We start from the raw sequence: 20,483 nt of genomic DNA on the forward strand, positions 1-20,483 counted from the left end.
GGTGGGTGACAGAGTGACTTGGAGGCGTTTTGTCTGCGGCCACCCTTTGCGGGATTAGGGCGTCGGGCTATAGATAGATAGATATTTAATTACATAGTGCCCCATGAATCCTCGCCGCCTCCCGAGTACCATTCCTCCCAGTTCACCTCTTTACAGTTAAAGTCACCCACCAAAATTATATTATTGCTCTTCTCAGTTATTTTTTGTAAATAGCTACCCATATCTGACAACATCTCCTGGTATTCGTCATCGTTGCATGCTCTCGTCTTAGGGGGAACATACACTACCGCCATATCTCACTTAACACTCTCTCCAGTTTCTAATTTCATATATATCATTTCAGCCCTGCCTTCTCCCAGTGTGTGTGTGTGTGTGTGTGTGTGTGTGTGTGTGTGTGTGTGTGTGTGTGTGTGTGTGTGTGTGTGTGTGTGTGTGTGTGTGTGTGTGTGTGTGTGTGTGTGTGTGTGTGTGTGTGTGTGTGTGTGTGTGTGTGTGTGTGTGTGTGTGTGTGTGTGTGTGTGTGTGTGTGTGTGTGTGTGTGTGTGTGTGTGTGTGTGTGTGTGTGTGTGTGTGTGTGTGTGTGTGTGTGTGTGTGTGTGTGTGTGTGTGTGTGTGTGTGTGTGTGTGTGTGTGTGTGTGTGTGTGTGTGTGTGTGTGTGTGTGTGTGTGTGTGTGTGTGTGTGTGTGTGTGTGTGTGTGTGTGTGTGTGTGTGTGTGTGTGTGTGTGTGTGTGTGTGTGTGTGTGTGTGTGTGTGTGTGTGTGTGTGTGTGTGTGTGTGTGTGTGTGTGTGTGTGTGTGTGTGTGTGTGTGTGTGTGTGTGTGTGTGTGTGTGTGTGTGTGTGTGTGTGTGTGTGTGTGTGTGTGTGTGTGTGTGTGTGTGTGTGTGTGTGTGTGTGTGTGTGTGTGTGTGTGTGTGTGTGTGTGTGTGTGTGTGTGTGTGTGTGTGTGTGTGTAGTACTATACCTCCATGGGTGTGTCCATCATTTCCTCCTCCTCCTCAGCAGCATCAGGGTGTTGTGTGTCAGCAGGAGCAGGTGCCTCCATGGCCTGGTCTTGTGTCCCTGCATCCACCATTTGGGCATCCATGTGATCCTCAGCCTTGTCAATGTGCTCATACTCACTTCCATTCGGGCCATCATCATGCCCCTCATCCTGTACAGTAATGTTATAAATAAATAAAGGAGCTATGAATATCAACATGAAAAATCATCCATCCATTCATCCATCACCCAGTCATTTACTGTCTTATCAAGTGAATAAGGGCTTAGGGCTTGGTTACTTAACATGAACATAATGCCTGCTCTCTTCTTATTCTAATACAAGGGTAAGTTCCCAACTGTACAAACCACCTAATTATGTGCTTGCTCAATGGTCTCCTATTATCCACCTTTCATGACACCCATAGAAATAACATGATTCCCTTCAGCAAAAACTTGAAAAACTGTAAATAAAGGAGAGAACTTGTTTCTTAATTTAAAGCTTAGAATATACCATCTGAGGTATCTGTGCTTATGCTGTCTAAATAATAAAGGGCTGGCTGGCAAGGTTTAAGAAAACACCTTGGATGTGGGCACTGACTGAGTGGAGTACTGTATATATTGTATGAATGTTCTTATTAACTAAGGTGTTTATTCTCATTTCTTGAGTGTACAGTGTTTGTTGGCTGTAAATGAGAGAAGCATAAAGTGTGCAAGAGTGCGTAGTTTGCTACGAGTATACAGTATACAGGTGAGAAGCAAGGATTTGTGGGGTAAAGAGGTGGACTTTGACTGAGTGGCCAGAACCAAAGTACTGTATGCCCTCGATTTTACTGTACCTCGATAGACCGGATATAGTGTTGGATTTAATGGACGTTATGATGCCACCTGACTTCGATCAGGCATAATGAACAATGTCTGTTAAATGTGGCACAATGGGTTGCAATACATGTGTTTCATGAAGATGTGCAATGACCTCCCTACCTACCTACTGCCAGGCGCCTCAAACCCTACGGGGTGGCCACAAACAAACTGCCTCCATGATGCCCTGTCGCATGCCATTTCACTGTCCTCTCCCCAGCTCACACTCCCCTCTCTTATATACCTCTCCAGTCATTCCTCCTATCTCATCCTCAGTCTCCTCCTCCCTCTCCCCCCCTACACCTCACTCTCATACACTCTCCTCATTAGTCTCTTGCTCTCCATCCTCTCCACATGGCCAAACCGTCTCAAGTATTTCTCCTAAAGCTTTCTATCACATCCACATCCCCACCACAAGGCTCCTTCAATGACAAGGATGTAGAATAAACTGCTCAAGTTTGAAATTATGGGCCAAGTTAGTAATTGGTAGTTTTAATTTTTGGTCCTAGAATGTGCTATTAGACTAATATATTTTCAAACATGTTCTGGAAATCCCACCTTGGTGAGACCATCAGATATAACGGATTATCAAGTTTTTCACATCAGGCTTACCCCAGATACAGTAGCATGTTAAAGGGAGAGTCTACAGTACAGTGGCCTCTTTACCTGCATTTTCATGATACTGTACAACATTCAAAGTCACTATTCACAAAAGATTCCTTGTACAAAATTCAAGTACAGCACACTCTTCCTTAATGATGAGGAGACATTTGAGAAAATTATATTTTACAGATATTTTCATATAATGAGTCAATTATAATGTGAGTTCCATGGGGATATATTTTTGGCCATGGGTCACTCACCTAACAATGTCAAAAAATGAGTTTTCAGTTCACTTAAACTCGTTGCTGTTTCACTTCACTTTACTTCGCTTGCTGCTTACCACAAAAAGTTAGTCTAAAACAAGTTTTCAACTCATCTAAATTGGTAGTTATTTCACTTCACTGCAGTCTACTTCTTGCCTGAGCCCCAGCACTACACTACTGTTCCATCAGTGGCACCAACACACTTGGCAGGGATAGCAATGGTGTTTCTGCAACTTTACATGCACAAAATAGAATGAAAGGCAATGATCACTGCCAATGTTAACACTGGGCAGCCACTTCGGCTTGCGTGTGTCACTGCATTTGCACGAGATTGTTGGAGGTAAGCGTCAAAAATATCGTTGTAATGAAATTGCAATTAATTTGTTAAAATTGTACTAAGGCTGGGTATAACTTTAATTATCATTGTAGCGATTTATCACATAATGACACTGCACTGTATGTGAATATTCTATCATATACACACACACACACACACACACACACACACACACACACACACACACACATATATATATATATATATATATATATATATATTTATGTGTGTATATTTATATAATATATATATATATTTATGTATGTATATGTATATATTATATATATATATATATATATATATATATATATATATACACACACACACACACGTACACAGTAAAACCTCACTATAACGGACTAATTGGGGCCCAAGCCATTCCGAAAAAAGTGACATCCGGACTTCCCCCTGCTAACCTGGACTTTTTCCAATATATCTGATATTAGTCTGGATTGAACCAACGGTTTTTAAACTTTCACTACCACTGCAGTACAGTACTGCACTATGTCTTCACTACAATAATCAAATGGTATAATATATATAATAATACTGTACTGCACAATGACAGACATGTCTTTAATTTATCTTATTGTGATGAACATGGCTGAAGTGGTCAGGCAGTCCGGACTGCTTCTGGCTTTTTTGGACTTCTTCCGACATATAGGAATTTAGTCTGGTAGCTCCTCTATTCTGATAAAGGCAAATTCCAGTCTACTGAAGGCCATTATATTGAGGTTTTACTGTATACATACATATATATATATATATAGAAGACCCTAGTTATCTCCAGGGGTTAGGTTCCAGAGACCCCCGCGGAAGGCAAATTCCGCGGATACTCAAGTCATCATCACAAAAAAAGACATATTATTTCAACATAAGCAAAGTACATCCCTGAAAAAAATGCTGCATGATGACGACGATGATTGTAGTGCAGTTCCTACAGTGCCAATGTGGTGAGGCGATGAGATGCGTGGCGGCACTGTAGGTAAGCTGAGAGTCTTGTCTGACCCTTCTGACAGGATGCCAGATAACAGATAACACCTTATGCTCTCTCTTTGGCTTAGAAGGATTGCTTTTATCTTTTACTTGTTTCTTGGGAGCCATTTTTCACTTACACAATGAAATACAGTAGAGTTGTAAACACGAGAAGGGCGATGACAACGTAAGTAACAAACTGATTGGTGTTACAATAAGACTGGCAGAGTGGCAAGAATGCCCTTGGGTGCGGGTGTGGTAACTGTAGCTACAAATGAAGTGTGAGTTGCCTGCCAATTTCAAATTAAGTTACAGTGTATAGTACAGTATTAAAATAAGTCTGATCTGGGGAAACTTAAATCCACGGATAAGAAGGATCTACTGTACACACACACACACACACACACACACACACACACACATATATATATATATATATATATATATATATATATATATACAGTAATCACTCTAATATCCGGATGCCCAATATCCGAACATCCCCAATACCCGGACATAATCGTCCCGGGATCCAACATTCCCAAAATGGTCTGCTCCCCCCCCCCCCCCCCCCCCCCAAAAAAAAAAAAAAAAAAAAAAAAAAAAAAAAAAAAAAAAAAATCCCGCCCGTAATTTGAACTTGCTGCGCACGGTGCGGGAGAGCATTGTTGTGGCGCGTCATTCCTCCAACGTCCGATAGAGCGCCGCTGCATCCTCCCCACTTTCCGCCTGTCTCTCGCCGCGAGTGCACGCTCGTCGTTATGGCTGCCCACGTGATCGCTTTTGTGGTGGTGCCTTACCTGCTGCAGGGACTCCTGCTGCTCTCAGACCTCCTCTTAGTGTGTGTGATGATGGCCCTGCCACCTGAGAAAAGGAAGAGAATGGTGTTGACTCTGGAGAAGAAGCGGGAGATATTGGAGAAAGTAGATGCGGGGTGGTCTTCTTCCCGCATTCTCCGTGAGTTTAACCTGGCCCGGTCTACTTTGTTTGATATTAAGAGATCCTGAGAAAAACTCATGCAGTACCTGGCTGACTTCTCGTCGAGAAGCAAACGCAACGTGGAGAGGAAGGTTATGTTTACCCCCAAGTTTGCAGAAATCGACCGATCCACGTTGATTTGGTATCGACAACAATGTGCAGCTGGTGTGATGGTACGTGGAACGAAGCTGAAGGTTCCTGCTGAGAAGTTTGCCAGGCTTCACGACGCCCTAGACTTCAAGGCATCCGAGGGTTGGCTCTTTGCGTTAAAGTTACGGCATGGCCTTACCAACCGTAAAGCACATGGCGAAGCATTGGACGCTAACGAGGATGGAGTTGACGAGTTTTGGCACAAGGTGAAGGGCTTGATCGACAGGGAGGGCCTCACTCTCGGTCAAGTCTACAACGCAGACGAAACTGGCCTATTCTATCGCTCTTTGCCAACGAACACTCAAGCCAAGGAGATGGAGAAGCGTGTACCTGGCCGCAAGCTCTCCAAGGAAAGGATATCTGCTTTGTGTTGTGCCAATGCTAACGGCATGCACCGGCTTAAGCCCGTTGTTGTTGGCCGTGCAAAGCAGCCTCGGTGCCTTCTTAGGGTGATGGATGTCCTTCCTGTCGTCTGGTACCATTCTTTGAAGGCATGGTTCACAGCTGTGATCTTCAAAGACTGGTTCCACCGCCACTTCGTCAAGGAGGTCATCCATTACCAGACGAAGACACTAGGAATCCCGCGCGACCAGGTAAAGGCCCTCCTTCTCCTCGACAATGCACCTGCCCACCCATGCGACAAGGACTTGGTTGCTGAAAATGGCCGTATTAGGTGCATGTTTCTGTCACCTAATACGACTGCTCTCATCCAACCAATGGACCAAGGAGTGATCGTGGCAACAAAGCGCCTATACCGTCGGAAGTTCCTGGACGAGGTGATGGTTGTTCTCGAGGACGAGGGTGAGGGCGAGCACAGGGAGAGACGGGACACACGAGGCAAGCGGACTTTGGAAAACCTTCGCCGCTACAACATCAAGTCTGCGCTGTACAACTGGGCTAGTGCATGGAAGGAAGTCCCTGTGAACACTCTGGAATATGGTTGGTCTCGTCTGCTTCTCGGAACGGATGTGGAGTACGATTTTCTAGGATTTGACATGGATGACTTCCATGCACGGCTACGTACACACAGCGACGATGTAGATGTGGACGATGTTCGTGAGTGGTTGGATGACGATGAGGGTGATCCTGGGTATCAGATGTTGTCTGATATCGAGATCGCATCTTCAGTTGCAGGTGTCAGTACCGAACTTGAAGATTCCGAGGAGGAAGGCGACGATGATGCGGACTCCTCTCAGCAGGACACTACTCCTGCCATCCCCAAGCTAAGTGCACTCCGGGAACATCTAGAGTTCGTCCTAGAATACCTGGAACACCTGGACTGCGACAGGGAGATGGGGCCCTTGGGACTCGTGGAGGAAGTGCGTGCTTTCAGGCAGCTTATCATCAATCGTCAGAATCGTTGGTCATTGCGTCAATCAACCACTGAGAGTTTTTTCAGGCCCGTGACTCCCGCTGTGCCCAGCCCTGGCTCCACTCCGTTGCCTCCCCAAGACAGGCCCTCATGCTCCGAGCCACAGCCCAGCACATCAGCCACGGTGGAGTCACCGCTCGACGTGAGTTTGCAGCTGTCTTCAGAGTTGTCTGCAGTGGGTACGCCATCACCACGACCCAGCGATGCACCCCTAGGTCACCTGCCAGTGATACTCTCGGACTCTGACAGTGAATAAACAGCAAGAACTTCTCCACTAGACCACATGGGAATTTAGAGTGTTGTGCAGTAAAAAAAACAGTGTGTTGTGTTAAGGATTTACAGTTGTGAGAGAAAAGACTCAATTGGAAAAAAATTTAACATAAATAGACTTGTTTGTTTTGGCTTTGGAAAATTATAAGAACGGGAAAAGTTAAAGTGCAACACTTGGTAAGTTACAATGGAGCATTAGTTAGTCAAGAGTGCACACTGTGAAGAGAACGGACTTCTGTGTGCGACTGACTAAGTTCAGTGCAAGACTTCAGGAACAGTGTACTGCAAGTGCTTCAGGAAATCCTTCTTACTGTCAGAGACCGAGAGGAGGCGGTTATTCATCGAGGTGGCCATGGACTTGCTGTAAGTAGGCAGAATGTTTCATACTGTACTTTTTTCCATACTATACTTACCTCATTTCACTCTTTAATGTCCTTTATTGGTGTGAATAGGGTGTTAGGAGCTATGCATGTGCAGTAGGAAGGTGTTTTTCTGAGTTAGGCTAGGTTAGGGTCCATAAGTACCAGTCCAGGAGCCAGTCACCAGAATGTTTATTAATGTATGAACATACTTCGTTTCTTTTGCATTTATTTCAGTCATTTATGTGCCTTATTGGTGTGATTTGGGTCTTAAATAGGTGCTATGAATGTCCAGAGGGAGTTGTATAGGTGTTTCTCTGAGTTAGGGTCCATAAGTACAAGTCCATAAGCTGGGGCCCAATATCCAGACAGAACCAATATCCGGACCTACCTATGGCTCTATTACGTCGGATATTGGAGTGATTACTGTATATATATATATATATATATATATATATATATACATACATATATATATATATATATATATATACATACATATATATATATATATATATATATATATGTTATGCCCTCATCCCACACTGCCACATGCTCTAACAGCAGTAGTTCAGTAAAGATGTTGCGCAGTGAAGTGTTCTTCGTAGGTTCAGCCTTTCAATGTACAGAAGATCAACTCAGGTGTTGTACTAACACAGGCTTCTCACCTTTGTAGTCTTTACTTTCCAAGTAATTACACTATAAACTTGCTAACTAGACTTCACTGATTTCACAAGTACCAGCTTCACTAACATTACAAGGCAACAAGTAAAGCTAAACTGAAACCCCTTTATTCTCTCTCCCATCCTTTTAAAACCTTGCTCAATACTCGAATGTTGTAGGATGTTCTAGTAGCAACAACAGTTTTCTATGTCAAAGACATCCAAAATATTCCAGAGCTTTCTTACATTATTTAGCAGCAACAACAGTTTTCTATGTCAGAGACATCCAAAATATTCCAGAGCTTTCGTACATTATTTAGCACTCCAAATGCTTTAGCATACAAACTGATATTAAGTCTGAATATTACATAATCATCCAAATAAAACATTAAACAGAGAAAATGTATATACCTCCCTTCAGAACACTGGGCTATCTGGCAACTCCGGCTAGCACCTTGAAATCCGAGAATCATCAGAAATTTTCCGGTACCACCCAACTACCACAACTGCTTCTTAACACTACCCCCTCCCTAGTCCTTGTGTCATCCCGACAAAACTACAAAATATTTGCAAACTTAATCGTTAATCCAAAGTAAACATTTAATTATACACAAAATAGTTCTTCAACTTATCAGGTCATCTCCTATGCCACTTCCAATGATATCCCTGTTCCTCCACACAGTCCACTCCTCCTGGAATGACTTGGTCCTCTTCCTGATTCACTTTTCCTGAAAGGAAACTGTCACCATCCTCTTGTGCTTCAGCTCCTTGGTCCTCCTCAACATCATTGGCCGCAGGTGTGCACGGTTTGTCAAAGACATTCCAGCTGTACTGTCCTGGCCCACGGTACTGCCACAAATGATTTACGTGTACCACCTTTGGGTGAGACTTCCTCCCTCCCTGAATCCGGTACATTACATCTGACAGGCAGTCCATCACAGCGTAGGGCCCAACCCACAGGTTCTGCAGCTTCGCTGACCGTCCCTTCTTCCGCTGAGGGTTGTATAGCCAAACTCTGTCATCATCCTTAAAGCTCACCTCACTTGCCTTGGCATCATCACTTCATCTGAAAACTTCAAGGCTTCTCGAACTTGATGATATATCTCAGCCAGTCTTTCCTGACGATGCTATGCATAGCTGGAGGTGTCTGTAGGTCGCTGTTCATTAGGTGGTCTTCCTATTAACAGATCAAATGACAATTGTAACTTGGGGCCCAGTATCAGTTTTGCACGGGTGTAGCCAATAGACCTGTGGGATGCAGAGCGATATCACATCATCAATGCAGGTAATTTCTGGTCCCATTCCCTCTGTCCCCCTACACAATACTTTGCCAGTTCTAGGCCCATGATCCAATTGAATTTCTTCACCATCCCATCTGACTGTAACCTTAGTGGAGTTGTCCTGGTCTTCTTGATCCCCAGTAACTTGCAGCACTCGCGAACACAGCAGCCTCAAAGTTTCTACCCTGGTCTGAACATAGCTCTTGTGGTATCCCAAAACAACAAGAGAACTGGTCAACCAACACCTGAGCAACAGTTGTGGCTTCCTGGTCACGAAGGGCATAAGCTTCTCGCCATTTTGTGAGGTTGTCCATGGCAACACATATATACTGGTTTCCTCTCTCAGTGAGTGGCAGAGTCCAGCAAAGTCCACTGCGACCCTTTCAACTGGTGCACCCACTTGGTACAGCTGAAGAGGGGCACAACCACATTTCTTGGCATCATCACAGGCCCGACACCACTCTTCAACATCCTGACGCATGCCAGTTCAGCAGAACCTCAGTTGCTGCCAACTTAGAGGTTTCTTCACTCTCAGATGCCCACTGGTGATCTGGTTATGAGACTCTTCTAAGACCTCAGACCTCATTTTCTTCGGAACCACCAGCTGCCAATACTTGCCAAGGCCATTTAGTGTCTCCCACTGACGCTCCAGTAGTCCGTTGTTCAAACGAAGAAGGTCCCATTGACTCCAGTAGCTGAGCCTGGAAACCTCTTCCCAAGATGGTTGCACTGTACTCTGCTGCAGCCACTTTAATAATAGTTGTAAATCCGTATCCTCCATCTGCATCCTCTTCAGGTCTTCGTCAGGTGACACTGGCCCTGTCACTGCAGTACAGCTGCATTTCTTGCCAAGATCCTTTTTCCTACTACACTGCTAGCAAACTGGGTTACAAGGCTGATGACTCAGGTTGTCACCATTGCCATGTACTGTACTGGCCCAGGATGGTGCTGCACCTTATAACTGTACTGGTCTACCTTCCCAAGCCAGTGTGCCAGTTGTCCTTCTGGATTTTTTAATGTCTTCAGACACTTGAGTGCTGCATGGTCTGTCCTGATGACGAAGTAGGACACATACAAGTAGGGATGGAAAAAGTCAAGGCTCTTCATCACTGCCAAGAGCTCCTTACAGGTTACACAGTAGTTTTGCTTCAGTGGGCTTCAGGGCCTATATCTTGGGGGCAGGAGCCTATCCCAAGGCCCAGTAGTCTTCCTACGCCTCCACATGTCACCACTGCGGCACTAACACCCACCGTCCATATTGAATACATGGTAGGGCTGTCTCATACAGGACTGGTGTATTGGTATTAGCGGTGGTATTTTTACGACATGTCGGCGGGTCATCTGGTAGATCAGGAAAGTCTGCTTTTTATGAAATTCAAATCCTTAAACTGTTCCCTGCCCCAGCCGGGATTCGAACCTGCGTCCATCAGGACTGCAGGCCGCCTCTCTACCGATTCAGCCACCGCCTCCCCAAATACGCCACCACATACTCTTTGTCATCCTTCTCCTGCAACAGGACTCCACCAATGCCATGGTCACTAACATCACAGTCCAGGATGAATGGTTTACTCTGATCTAGGTATGGCAACACTGGACAGCTTGCCAATGCATGCTCGAGTTCATCGAAGGCCTTCTGAGTCACCGCAGTCCACATAAACTTCTGCCTCTTTCCTAACAACTTGTGCAAAGGTGCAGCTAGTGTTGCAAAGTCCTTGACAAAACACTGGTGGTAGGTACACAAACCCAGAAAAATCCATAGCTCCTTCACACAAGTTGGAACTGGCCATCTCCCCCCCCCCCCCCAAATCAGTACAGACACTGCCCCTTGCCAACAATGTGTGGTACTTAAGTTCCTTCTGGGACAAGTAGCATTTCTTGGGGTTCAGCTTGAGGTGCACTGCTTGGATCCTGTTGAACACCTCTGACAGCCTCTCCAATTCTTGGTCATAAGTCCATCCAAACACATTTACATCATCGAGACAGATGAGAGCTGTCTGCCAGTGCGGGTCTTCCAGTACTCTATCCATAAGACAGAAGTAGATGGGGCACTACACAGGCCAAATGGCATCACTTTGAACTGCCATAACCCCTTACAGGTGGGCAACTTGCCTAGTACACACCCATGTAGGACGGCATGTTTTTGGAAAATTTTTCGGAAAAAAACAAAAAACAAAGTACAGTGGAGTCTCTATTATCCGAAATTCTTTTAACCATAATATGCCATTAACCGTAAGTTTTACTAAAACGTTCTCATTTTGATTAACCACAAAAATCTGAAATCTATCAGAAAATTCAAACACGGCGGGCATGTTTCGCGCCACTAGCGTTAGTTTACGGTTGCTCCGCTAGTCACTAGAGCGAGCGTTGGTTGCGCCAGCCCCCATCCACCACCTCGGAAGATTTGGATGATGTGGGAGGTGATGTGGATGATGTGGAAATGATTGAATAAGGAAACAGAAAATATGAAAAAACAATTAGGTTGAAGACTTTATTTGTTCGAACTGCTTACAGTGAATTAGGTAATTGTTTTGGCAAAGGTTTATCTAAGTTTGAGTGAAGATTTATTTAAGCTGACAGTTTCTATTACAGTTACAAGAGTGCAGTTACGTACGTAGTTACTACAGTGTATTGTTTTGATGATGGCTGAGTGGCTTTTGGGGTGCTGGTGGTGGGCTAGATGTCGCCAGAAATGGGTGATGGGTGAGTACAGTACTGTTCCCTTGTATCCTACATATTATTACAGTATCTTTTATCCGAAAAAATCGATTAAACGAAACTCTGAAAGTCCCATGACTTTCGGATAATAGAGACTCCATTGTATCAAGGCATTACAGTAGGGAACAGCGTTGCCTTACTGCCCAATTTAACCAATTAATTATGACACAAAATGGCTGAACATTATGTAACGCTGCCCACCTTCTCACGTATGACCGTTATGTAATGGTACCTGTCTGTAAGAAAAGGCTGTTTTCTCCTTGTCCTTTTTGGTGACGACCTGGTGATATCCTGCTTTCATGTCTAAGGTGAAGAACCTCTTGGCACCAGACAAAGCATTAAACGTGTCATCAATTCTTTGCAAAGGGTATGCATCCTTCACTGTTACAGTCAAGTCACCTAAAAGGTGCGGCTAATTGGTTCTGGACCAAGCCCGTGCCATAGAAAACCGATTCATACAGAGAACTAAACCTATGGGAAAAATGCAATTTGGTTCTGGACATTCGCCCAAAGTCCCCCTTTTCATCCCACTTTTCCCTATTTTTCACCACTTTACACATGCACACAATCAAGCAATCAATCAAACAAAAATGACAACCCACACTAACCACTCCCTGTGTCAGTCCAAGTCATCTCCAAGACCAAAGCAAACACTATCACACCAATACAGGCAGCGTTACTCACGTACAGTAAGTCGTTCCAACAACATAATAATCACACTTGCATAATGCTGGCCTGGTGGTACAAGACGTATACTGTAATACGATGCTCGGCTAAGAGGGGACAATAGCAGGGGGTCACACGTGAATGAGTGGAAAAGACAGGGCTTTGAAGGGGTGGCGGGACTGCGAAACTGAACCAAAACAATGCTCTGCACGCTGAGGCCGCCACCTTGCCTGAGACGAGCAACGGTTGCCTTGCATGCGGCTGGCGCTTCGTACAAAATCTTCCGATGGCAATATCGTTATAGTGGGAAATTTATCGTAAATTGGATTTTTTGTTATCCTCGTAGCGAATTATCGTATACTGGTTCAACGTATAGCGAGTAGTGACTGTACTGTACGTACCTGACTCTGACGATGATAGTGCTTAAGTGGAAGGGGTTGGGTTGGGGGTTCTGAGGCAAGAGGGGTGTTTCAAACCTTGCCGTGCCCGCACCATAGGTATTTTATGTGTATGGTTCATTTTTGGGGGGTCTGGCACCTTGCCGTGCCATAGAAAACTGTGCCACAGAAGCACGCGCCATAGGCGTCTTGACTGTACTTCATTTATGGCTCTATAATCCACACAGCACCTCACTGAGCCATCCTTCTTCCGTACCAGAACAACTGCTGACGTCCAAGGACTGCTGGACTTTTCTATCGCTCCTTGGCTTTGGAGATTCTCCATCACCCTTCCCATTACTTACTAATGAGCTGGTGCCATCCTCCAACAGGCTGTTTTATCAGGTGGTGACCCCCTGCATCGATAAAATGCTCTACCAGATTTCTGCAGCCCAGGTTAGCTAGGTCTCTGGTGGAAAAGACATAAATGAACTTCACTAGCAGTTGCCCTACTGGCAGCACTTGTGAGTCATCCAGGCACTGGCAACTCCTGGAAAACAGGTCTTGTAAGACGTCTGGCAGATTCCCATCCTCTTTGACTACTCTCCTTTTACAGTTTTCATTTCATTTTGCTTCATTTGTAAAGGCTCCAAAATGCTTGCATGTGTCGTCCTTGGTCACCTAATGGTGGCTCTCCTTGCTGCTCAGTCTCAGGCAGCCTCTCTATTCAGTCCCTTATCCCTGAGGTCACATTCTATGACCTTGTCCTAGGTCTTTTTCAGTCTGCCTCTCACAACCCTACCCCAGCCTTCACACTTCTCACTTTCTGCACCCTGTTCTCAACCACCATCCTATCCACATGCCCAAACCATTCAATCTGCCCTTCCTCATCTTAACACCAATACACTCCAGTCCCATCCTTCCTCTCAACTCTTCATAGCAAACCTAGCCCCCCCCCCCCCCAGCCTCACATTCAAAGTCGCACTGCACATCCAGCTAATCACTGTCATTTCTGTACATCTGAACCCGCGAATATCCTCTTCCTTTACTGCCATGGTCTCACTACCATAAAGCATGACACTCCTAACACATGCCACATACAAAGATTCCTTAGCACAGAAAGAGAGCCCCCTCAATGTCAGGAGAGGCAACAGCTCCCTGAACACCTTCCAACCACTCTTCACACTAGCCACAGAGCTAGCTCCAGCCCCACCTCCAGCACATGACAGGTCTCCCAAGTAACAAATCTCTTCCACACACTCAAGAGACTCATCAGCAAGATAAATCCTTTCATGCATGACAATCTTCACATGCTCTCTCCAACACACCGCACACATGAAATCAGCATTATCTTGCAGTCTACCTCTAATACCACTAAATCTCTTATGCACCCACTTACCACAAACACTGCACAAGACGGAATCACTTCTCAAGCCATTGTAGTAAACTGCACATGGCCGCTCTCCTTCATCTCTGACAGTACCGCCACCAACCCTAGATACCATCACCCTTGTTTTCTTTGCATTTACTCTCAAACCCTTGTGCCCCTTACGTCTCTCAACTTCCTACCTCTTTCCTCCACCTCCCTTTCATTCTCTGCAATCAACACCAAATCATTGGTATACAACATCTCCCACAGGTGTCCATTTCTGAAGTCACGTGAGAGGGCTTCAAGCACCACAATAACCAACATAGGGCTCAAGACTGACCCCTGATGCATATCAACATTCACGGAAAACTCATCACTCAAATCTCCATTCACTCTCACCTGGGTGCATGCACCCAGACACATAGCCATAACCACTAATCAGCCACTCTTTGATCCCAAGCTTTTTCATTGCCCACTTCACCACCTCCCTGGGGACTCTGTCAAAGGCCTTCTCTAAATCAACAAAAACAAAGTACAGATCCCTTTTCTTTCCTATATATTTTTCCTGTTGCTGTTGAACAATGAATATAGCATGAATGGTTCCTTTGCCTGGTATAAAACCAAACTGCATCTTATCAATACTCACTCTAATCCATTACTTTTATTATCTGGTCCAAAAGTTTTATGCCTCTATAATTTCTTCTTCCCAGGGCATCACCCTTCCACATTTACAATCAAGCTCTTCAGCCAATCATCTGGGACAACACACTCATATATAATTGCAAATCAGTAACTAATCCCACTCCTGGATCTCCTGAGGCCTTCAGCATTTCAGAAGTCAACCCAGACATATCTGCCACCTTCCCCACCTGCATCCTGCCTATGTCACGCATAATAATTCAACAGGGACCGACAGAGGTCACATGTAATTCAACAATACACCTCTGATCCACTTTTCTTGAGTGTAATCAGACTCATGTTCTAATTCAAATTCTTTATGGAATAAATAAGCCTGGTTCATTATCAAGCTACCTGACAAGTCCACTTCATTTGAAATTGTCAAAACCATTCCATCATCACTCCATCATGCTCAGTACTCTTACCATCTTTCATAGTTTTTCCAATGTTCATTTGCTTCTTTGAATAAGTCTGCACAGAATGTCAGTATTTTTCCCTTTGCTTCTTTATAAGGAGGTGACAACCCTATATCAATTGTGTCACAACTTCCCCATGGAACATAACAGTCCAGTTTTTTCAACAGTTCTACCTTACCTTGCTGTATTGTTTTTGTTTTTAGCAGAATAAAAATGTAATAATGCATTAAACCCCCCAAATGGCTGTGAATACACCACTGCGACCAGATAGGTGAGTGAAAATATACGTGAAGATAGGGGTGGCCAGTGTAGCAGGTCTCTGGGTAGCTACATATTGGCTACTCTGGTAACAGCGTGCCTCGTGTCGAATGGCTTCCACGCGCAAACAACCCCAAAACGTAGCAATACTTTATACACTCCAATCTCACTTATTTAAGTGTTACTGTAAATAGCAGTGATGAAAATTAACTCTCGATGTGACTATGGTGGTAACTAAGAAAAAACTGAAGTGAAGATATAGTATTTAAGGACAAACTCAACTAAAAGAACGAGAAATTTGATGACAAGCGTCATAGTCACAAGAACAGAAATTGATGGTTAGGTTAGTCATTGTGAGAATTTCATAATCACAGACAAAATACATCAATAACAATGTTGGCTCACAAAGTTAATTAGGAGAAATTTGAGAGAAAATGGTCCTTTGGTTCACGATTGAGAGTAGCAGAATCAGTGGAAACAATGCTGAGTAATCCCTCCAGTCCTTTTAGGGGTTACTATTCAGATATGGGGAAAAAAAAAAAAAAAAAGTGAGTGTAAACTTGAGGGCCCTGAACCAGTTCACATTAATTCCCATTTTCTGCTTTATTTGGTTATTGATTGCAGTTGTTTGGTGGACCAATTAACCATGATTAAGAAGGTTTGACTGTATTGGAACAGACTGGTGTTTACACTTGACACCACCACTGACAACTACACCTTTCTTAGAAGCCACAGCTACAGTTTATTGTAAGCAAAATGAGGCACACGCAGCCTTGCTGTGATAAATCACTAAAACAGTACTCCGAAAGTTATACCCAGTCTTTGTCCAGTGTTAAAAAATTAATTATGATTTTGCTACAACAATATTTTTGACAGCCACCTCCGAGAATCTCGTGTGGACACAATGACACACAAAAGCTAAAATGGCTGCCCAGTGTTTACACTGGCTCTGATCGTTGCCTTTTGTTCTATTTTTTGTGCATGAAAGGCCACTGAAACACCACTGTTATCACCAAATAATAATGCAAATGCTTTACAAATAGTGCAGTGTGCAATATTAAGTGATGAGGTACATTTTTGTGTGTGAAATACTGAAACTTGTGACTTGGAAATTGTGTCAATCTTACATAACCATCATCCCTATAATGGGTCTCTACTCAGCTGACTGAGCCAAGATGGCCACCAAATGCTCACATTCACTGTGATCGTCAGTTTTTAATTTTATTTTGTGCATGAAAGGCCACTGAAACACCTCTGCTATCGCCATATAACAGCGCAAGTGCTTAACACATACTGCAACGTGTGGCATTAAGTGAATTGATACAGTATCTTTTAATGTGAAGTGACTGTCGGGGGGAGGGGGGGGGGACCCTTGGTGATGAGTCATGCTGGCAGAGGACAAACTTTTTTGTCTCTCTCTCTCCAGTCAAGGTCACCCTCCTTACCACAATGAACCCATGTTACATTGACCTCGTTATGTGATACAGTGATGGCCCAATTATCCAGGCTATGTGGTGTGAAGGGCTGCCCGAATAGTCTGAAATCACGATTAACCCAGTGAAAACAAAAATACTGTTAGGCTGAATTATTAATCCCTAAATGGCCGTGGGTTCTAAAATTTGCATACTTCCCTGGTCGGCCTGGCGACCATCTTTTTCAAGTTCTAAAATAAATTTCTTTTTCTTATTCTCTAGTCTGGTGCACTTGGTTAAGTGTTTTTTAGCTTCCCAAACCCATCCTGTGATTCATTATGATTCACAGAAGAATTCATAAAATTACGGTGCACTGTATGTGTCATGTGGATGAAAATGTCTGAGATGTAGCGACAGCCTGACTGCTTCGGATGGTAGTGCAGGGTCATGTAAACAGACCAATGACCTTCGTTCCTTTCCCATAAATGTTCGCATTTTTCACAGCTTGCGTTAACTCGATGTCACTGACACCAGTAGGGTAAAGCGTTGTTCAATGCCAGGGGCTATTAAGAGCTTAAGGAATGTGATGATAATACCAGGGGGAAAATTTTTCAGCGAGAAAAGGTAATTTACCACCCTGAAAATAGTCAGAAAAATACAGAAAACAAACTGGAGGAATATGAACTGAGTTGGTAAGGTCTTTCTGCTGCTTAAGTTAAGTGTACATTTAGCACTCATTCTTTTGTTTGTTCTTGTGTGTATGTGTGAAACAGAGAGTACTGATAAATACAATAATGTATTCCATTAACCCCTTAACCCTGTGGAGCATTTGTTCATTACATACCTCTTCCCAACATTCGTTGGATTTGACAAACCCATTTTTGAAAAAATGAAAAAGCACATTTATTATCAAACTTTAATTGATCTGAAGAAATACACACAAATTTAAACCTTTCTACTTTGATCTGAAGCCCCAAATAACTCCAATTAAAAGAACACGTACTTCTTCAGGGGTGACCAAAGAAAATCACGAAAAATGGAAAGACTTATCACAGGGTTATAAAGTAAAAAATCTAATAATTTATATGAATAACACTTAAGACTTATCCTTCGCTTCACAGTCTTACAGGTCGCTGAAGAACCTGCTGTGGCCACCACAACCCTCTGGCACATTCGTTTACTGTGACAGAGGCAAAAAAAAAAAAGGGGCCATATTTTGGGTGTGGTACAGTTGCCTCAAAGAGTTCCAATACCCCCTGTGTTACCTCCTGTCAAGATGTGACAACATTGCAGTAGTAGCGTAACTATCTATGAATGAATGGCCATTGGCCTTGTCAGAACGGACGTGAGTGGTGGGTATGTATTCCAGACGCCATAATGGCTGTTTATATTATGTAAATAGGGGAGTGATTATAATATGACCAGAAACAACATTTATTTGGCTCATGTTAATAAGGAATACCAATACGAATATAAATGCAGCCAAAATGACAAAAGATATATTGAATGTTGTCGCAGTTATAGTTATCATACATCAGCCACCCTAAGTATACCTTTACGTGTGAAACATTAGCTGTGTCTCATGGATCTCCGTGTAGGACAGCTTCAGTGCCTTTATAAATCACTGAAAATATGGAATCGCGAGAAGCAGAAATTAATATAGACTCTTACCAAACGATGACGACCAAGGACTGGACAAAGGACTTGGTAATGGCAACATGGAATGTAAGAGGTGCGAATGATGAGGTGAAAGAGAGAGAGATTGTCCAGGTGCTTGAGGGTGTGAAAGTGGATGTATGTGGAATAACTGAAACAAAATGGGGAGGAGAAAGTGTGAGAGAATGGGAGTATGGACGGGGTATATATGCAGGAGTAGATGAGAATGAGAGCGCAAACGAGGGAGTATGTATAGTTGTGAGTAAAAGATGGAAGAAGAGTATAAGACAGTATGGATCACTTGGATCAAGGATTGTGTGGGTAAGGTTGAAAGTTGGAATACAAATGTGGACGATTGTGTGTGTGTATGTGCCAACGCAAGATCGTGCTAGCAGAGTGAGAGAAGAGTTCTGGACAAATGTGGAAGTGTGCATGGAAAAGTTTGGAAGGAATGAGAGAGTGTTTTTGATCGGTGATATGAATGGTAAAGTAGGGAATGTGAAGGTGGATGGAATAGTTGGTGAGTGGAATGTGCCTGCTGAGATAGATGAGAATGGCAGTGCATTAGTGGACATTTGTGCTGGGAGGGGGTTGGTGATAGCCAATACCCTCTTCAGGCATAAAATGATCCACAGGTATACATGGCGAGTGATGAGAAGGGTGGGTGGTAAACTGAATGAAAGGAAGGCAATGACTGATTATGTGTGTGTGGATGAAAGCATGCGAAGATGTGTAATGGATGCAAGAGCTTATAGAGGTTGGGGGAGTGGACTTTCTGACCACTACTTGGTGGTGGCCAGAATTAGGATCCAAGTAAGATGGAAAAATAGAAGAAGGGAAAGACGAGAGGAAGGAGTTGTTGCAAGGAGAGTGGAAAGATTACAAGAGGATGAGAAAAAGGCAGAGTATAAGAGAGAATTGGAGGAACGATTGGGCAAATATGAATTGGAGCAGATGGGGGATGTGGAAGGTGTGTGCAGCATATTTACAGAAGAAATATGTGCAGCATGTGATGTGGTGTGTGGGAGGAAGAGAAGACGGAGGGGGGTGCAAGGAACAGCGTGGTGGACTGAAGAGGTGAGACAGGCTGTGGCACAAAAGAAGAAAGCATACAATGAATGGATGAGAAATAGGGGCGTGGAAGAAGTTGAGAGGCGGAAGAAAGAGTTATATGTAGAAAGTAAGAGAGAGGTGAAAAGATTAGTAAGAGAGAGTAAGAAGAGAGTGGATGAGGAATTTGGAAGGAATTTGAGTGTAAAGTGGAGGGACTGTAAGAAAATGTTCTGGAAAGAGATGAAGAGAGTAAGACAGGGTGGAAATGAGGATAGCAGGGGAGTGAAAGATAAAAATGGTAGATTACTAGTGGAGAAGGGAGAAAAAGTGAGCAGATGGAGAGAACACTTTAAGGAATTGTTGAACATACAGGATGGAAGTAATGCAAGTATAAGTGGCTGGGGAATGGCTGGGAGAAGGAGGGAAGTGAGAAGACAGGAAGAAATCAGTAGGATAGAAGTTGTGGAAGCAGTGAAGAAAGTTAAATTGGGGAAAGCCCCAGGAATTGATGGAGTGTGTGGTGAAATGCTGAAGCATGGGGGAGAGATAGTAGTAGAATGGAAGTGGAAGATGTGCAGACTGGCCTTGGAGGAAGGTAGAGTCCCGGAGGATTGGAAGTCAGGTATAATTATTCCCTTGTACAAAGGAAAAGGGGAAAAAGAAGTGTGTGGTAATCATAGGGGCATTTGTCTTCTTAGTATAATAGGAAAAGTGTATGGTAGGATACTTATTGACAGAGTTAGAGAAAGAACAGAGGAATTAGTGGGAGAAGTACAGGGAGGCTTTAAGAAAAGA

General features: G+C 43.8%; 1 protein-coding gene across 1 annotated transcript in view; it reads right to left on the reverse strand.

The window, feature by feature from the left end:
- Positions 1-20,483, reverse strand: part of LOC145406748 (midasin) — a 489,879-nt gene that overhangs the window by 23,986 nt on the left and 445,410 nt on the right. Inside the window, exon 31 of the mRNA XM_080277847.1 lies at positions 965-1,153. Coding sequence (XP_080133973.1) covers positions 965-1,153 — 189 coding nt within the window. The remainder of the gene's footprint in view (positions 1-964; positions 1,154-20,483) is intronic.

This window comes from Coenobita brevimanus, chromosome 71 (assembly GCF_032717465.1).
Source record: "Coenobita brevimanus isolate Jiangsu-jjx chromosome 71, ASM3271746v2, whole genome shotgun sequence".
NCBI lineage: Eukaryota > Metazoa > Arthropoda > Malacostraca > Decapoda > Coenobitidae > Coenobita > Coenobita brevimanus.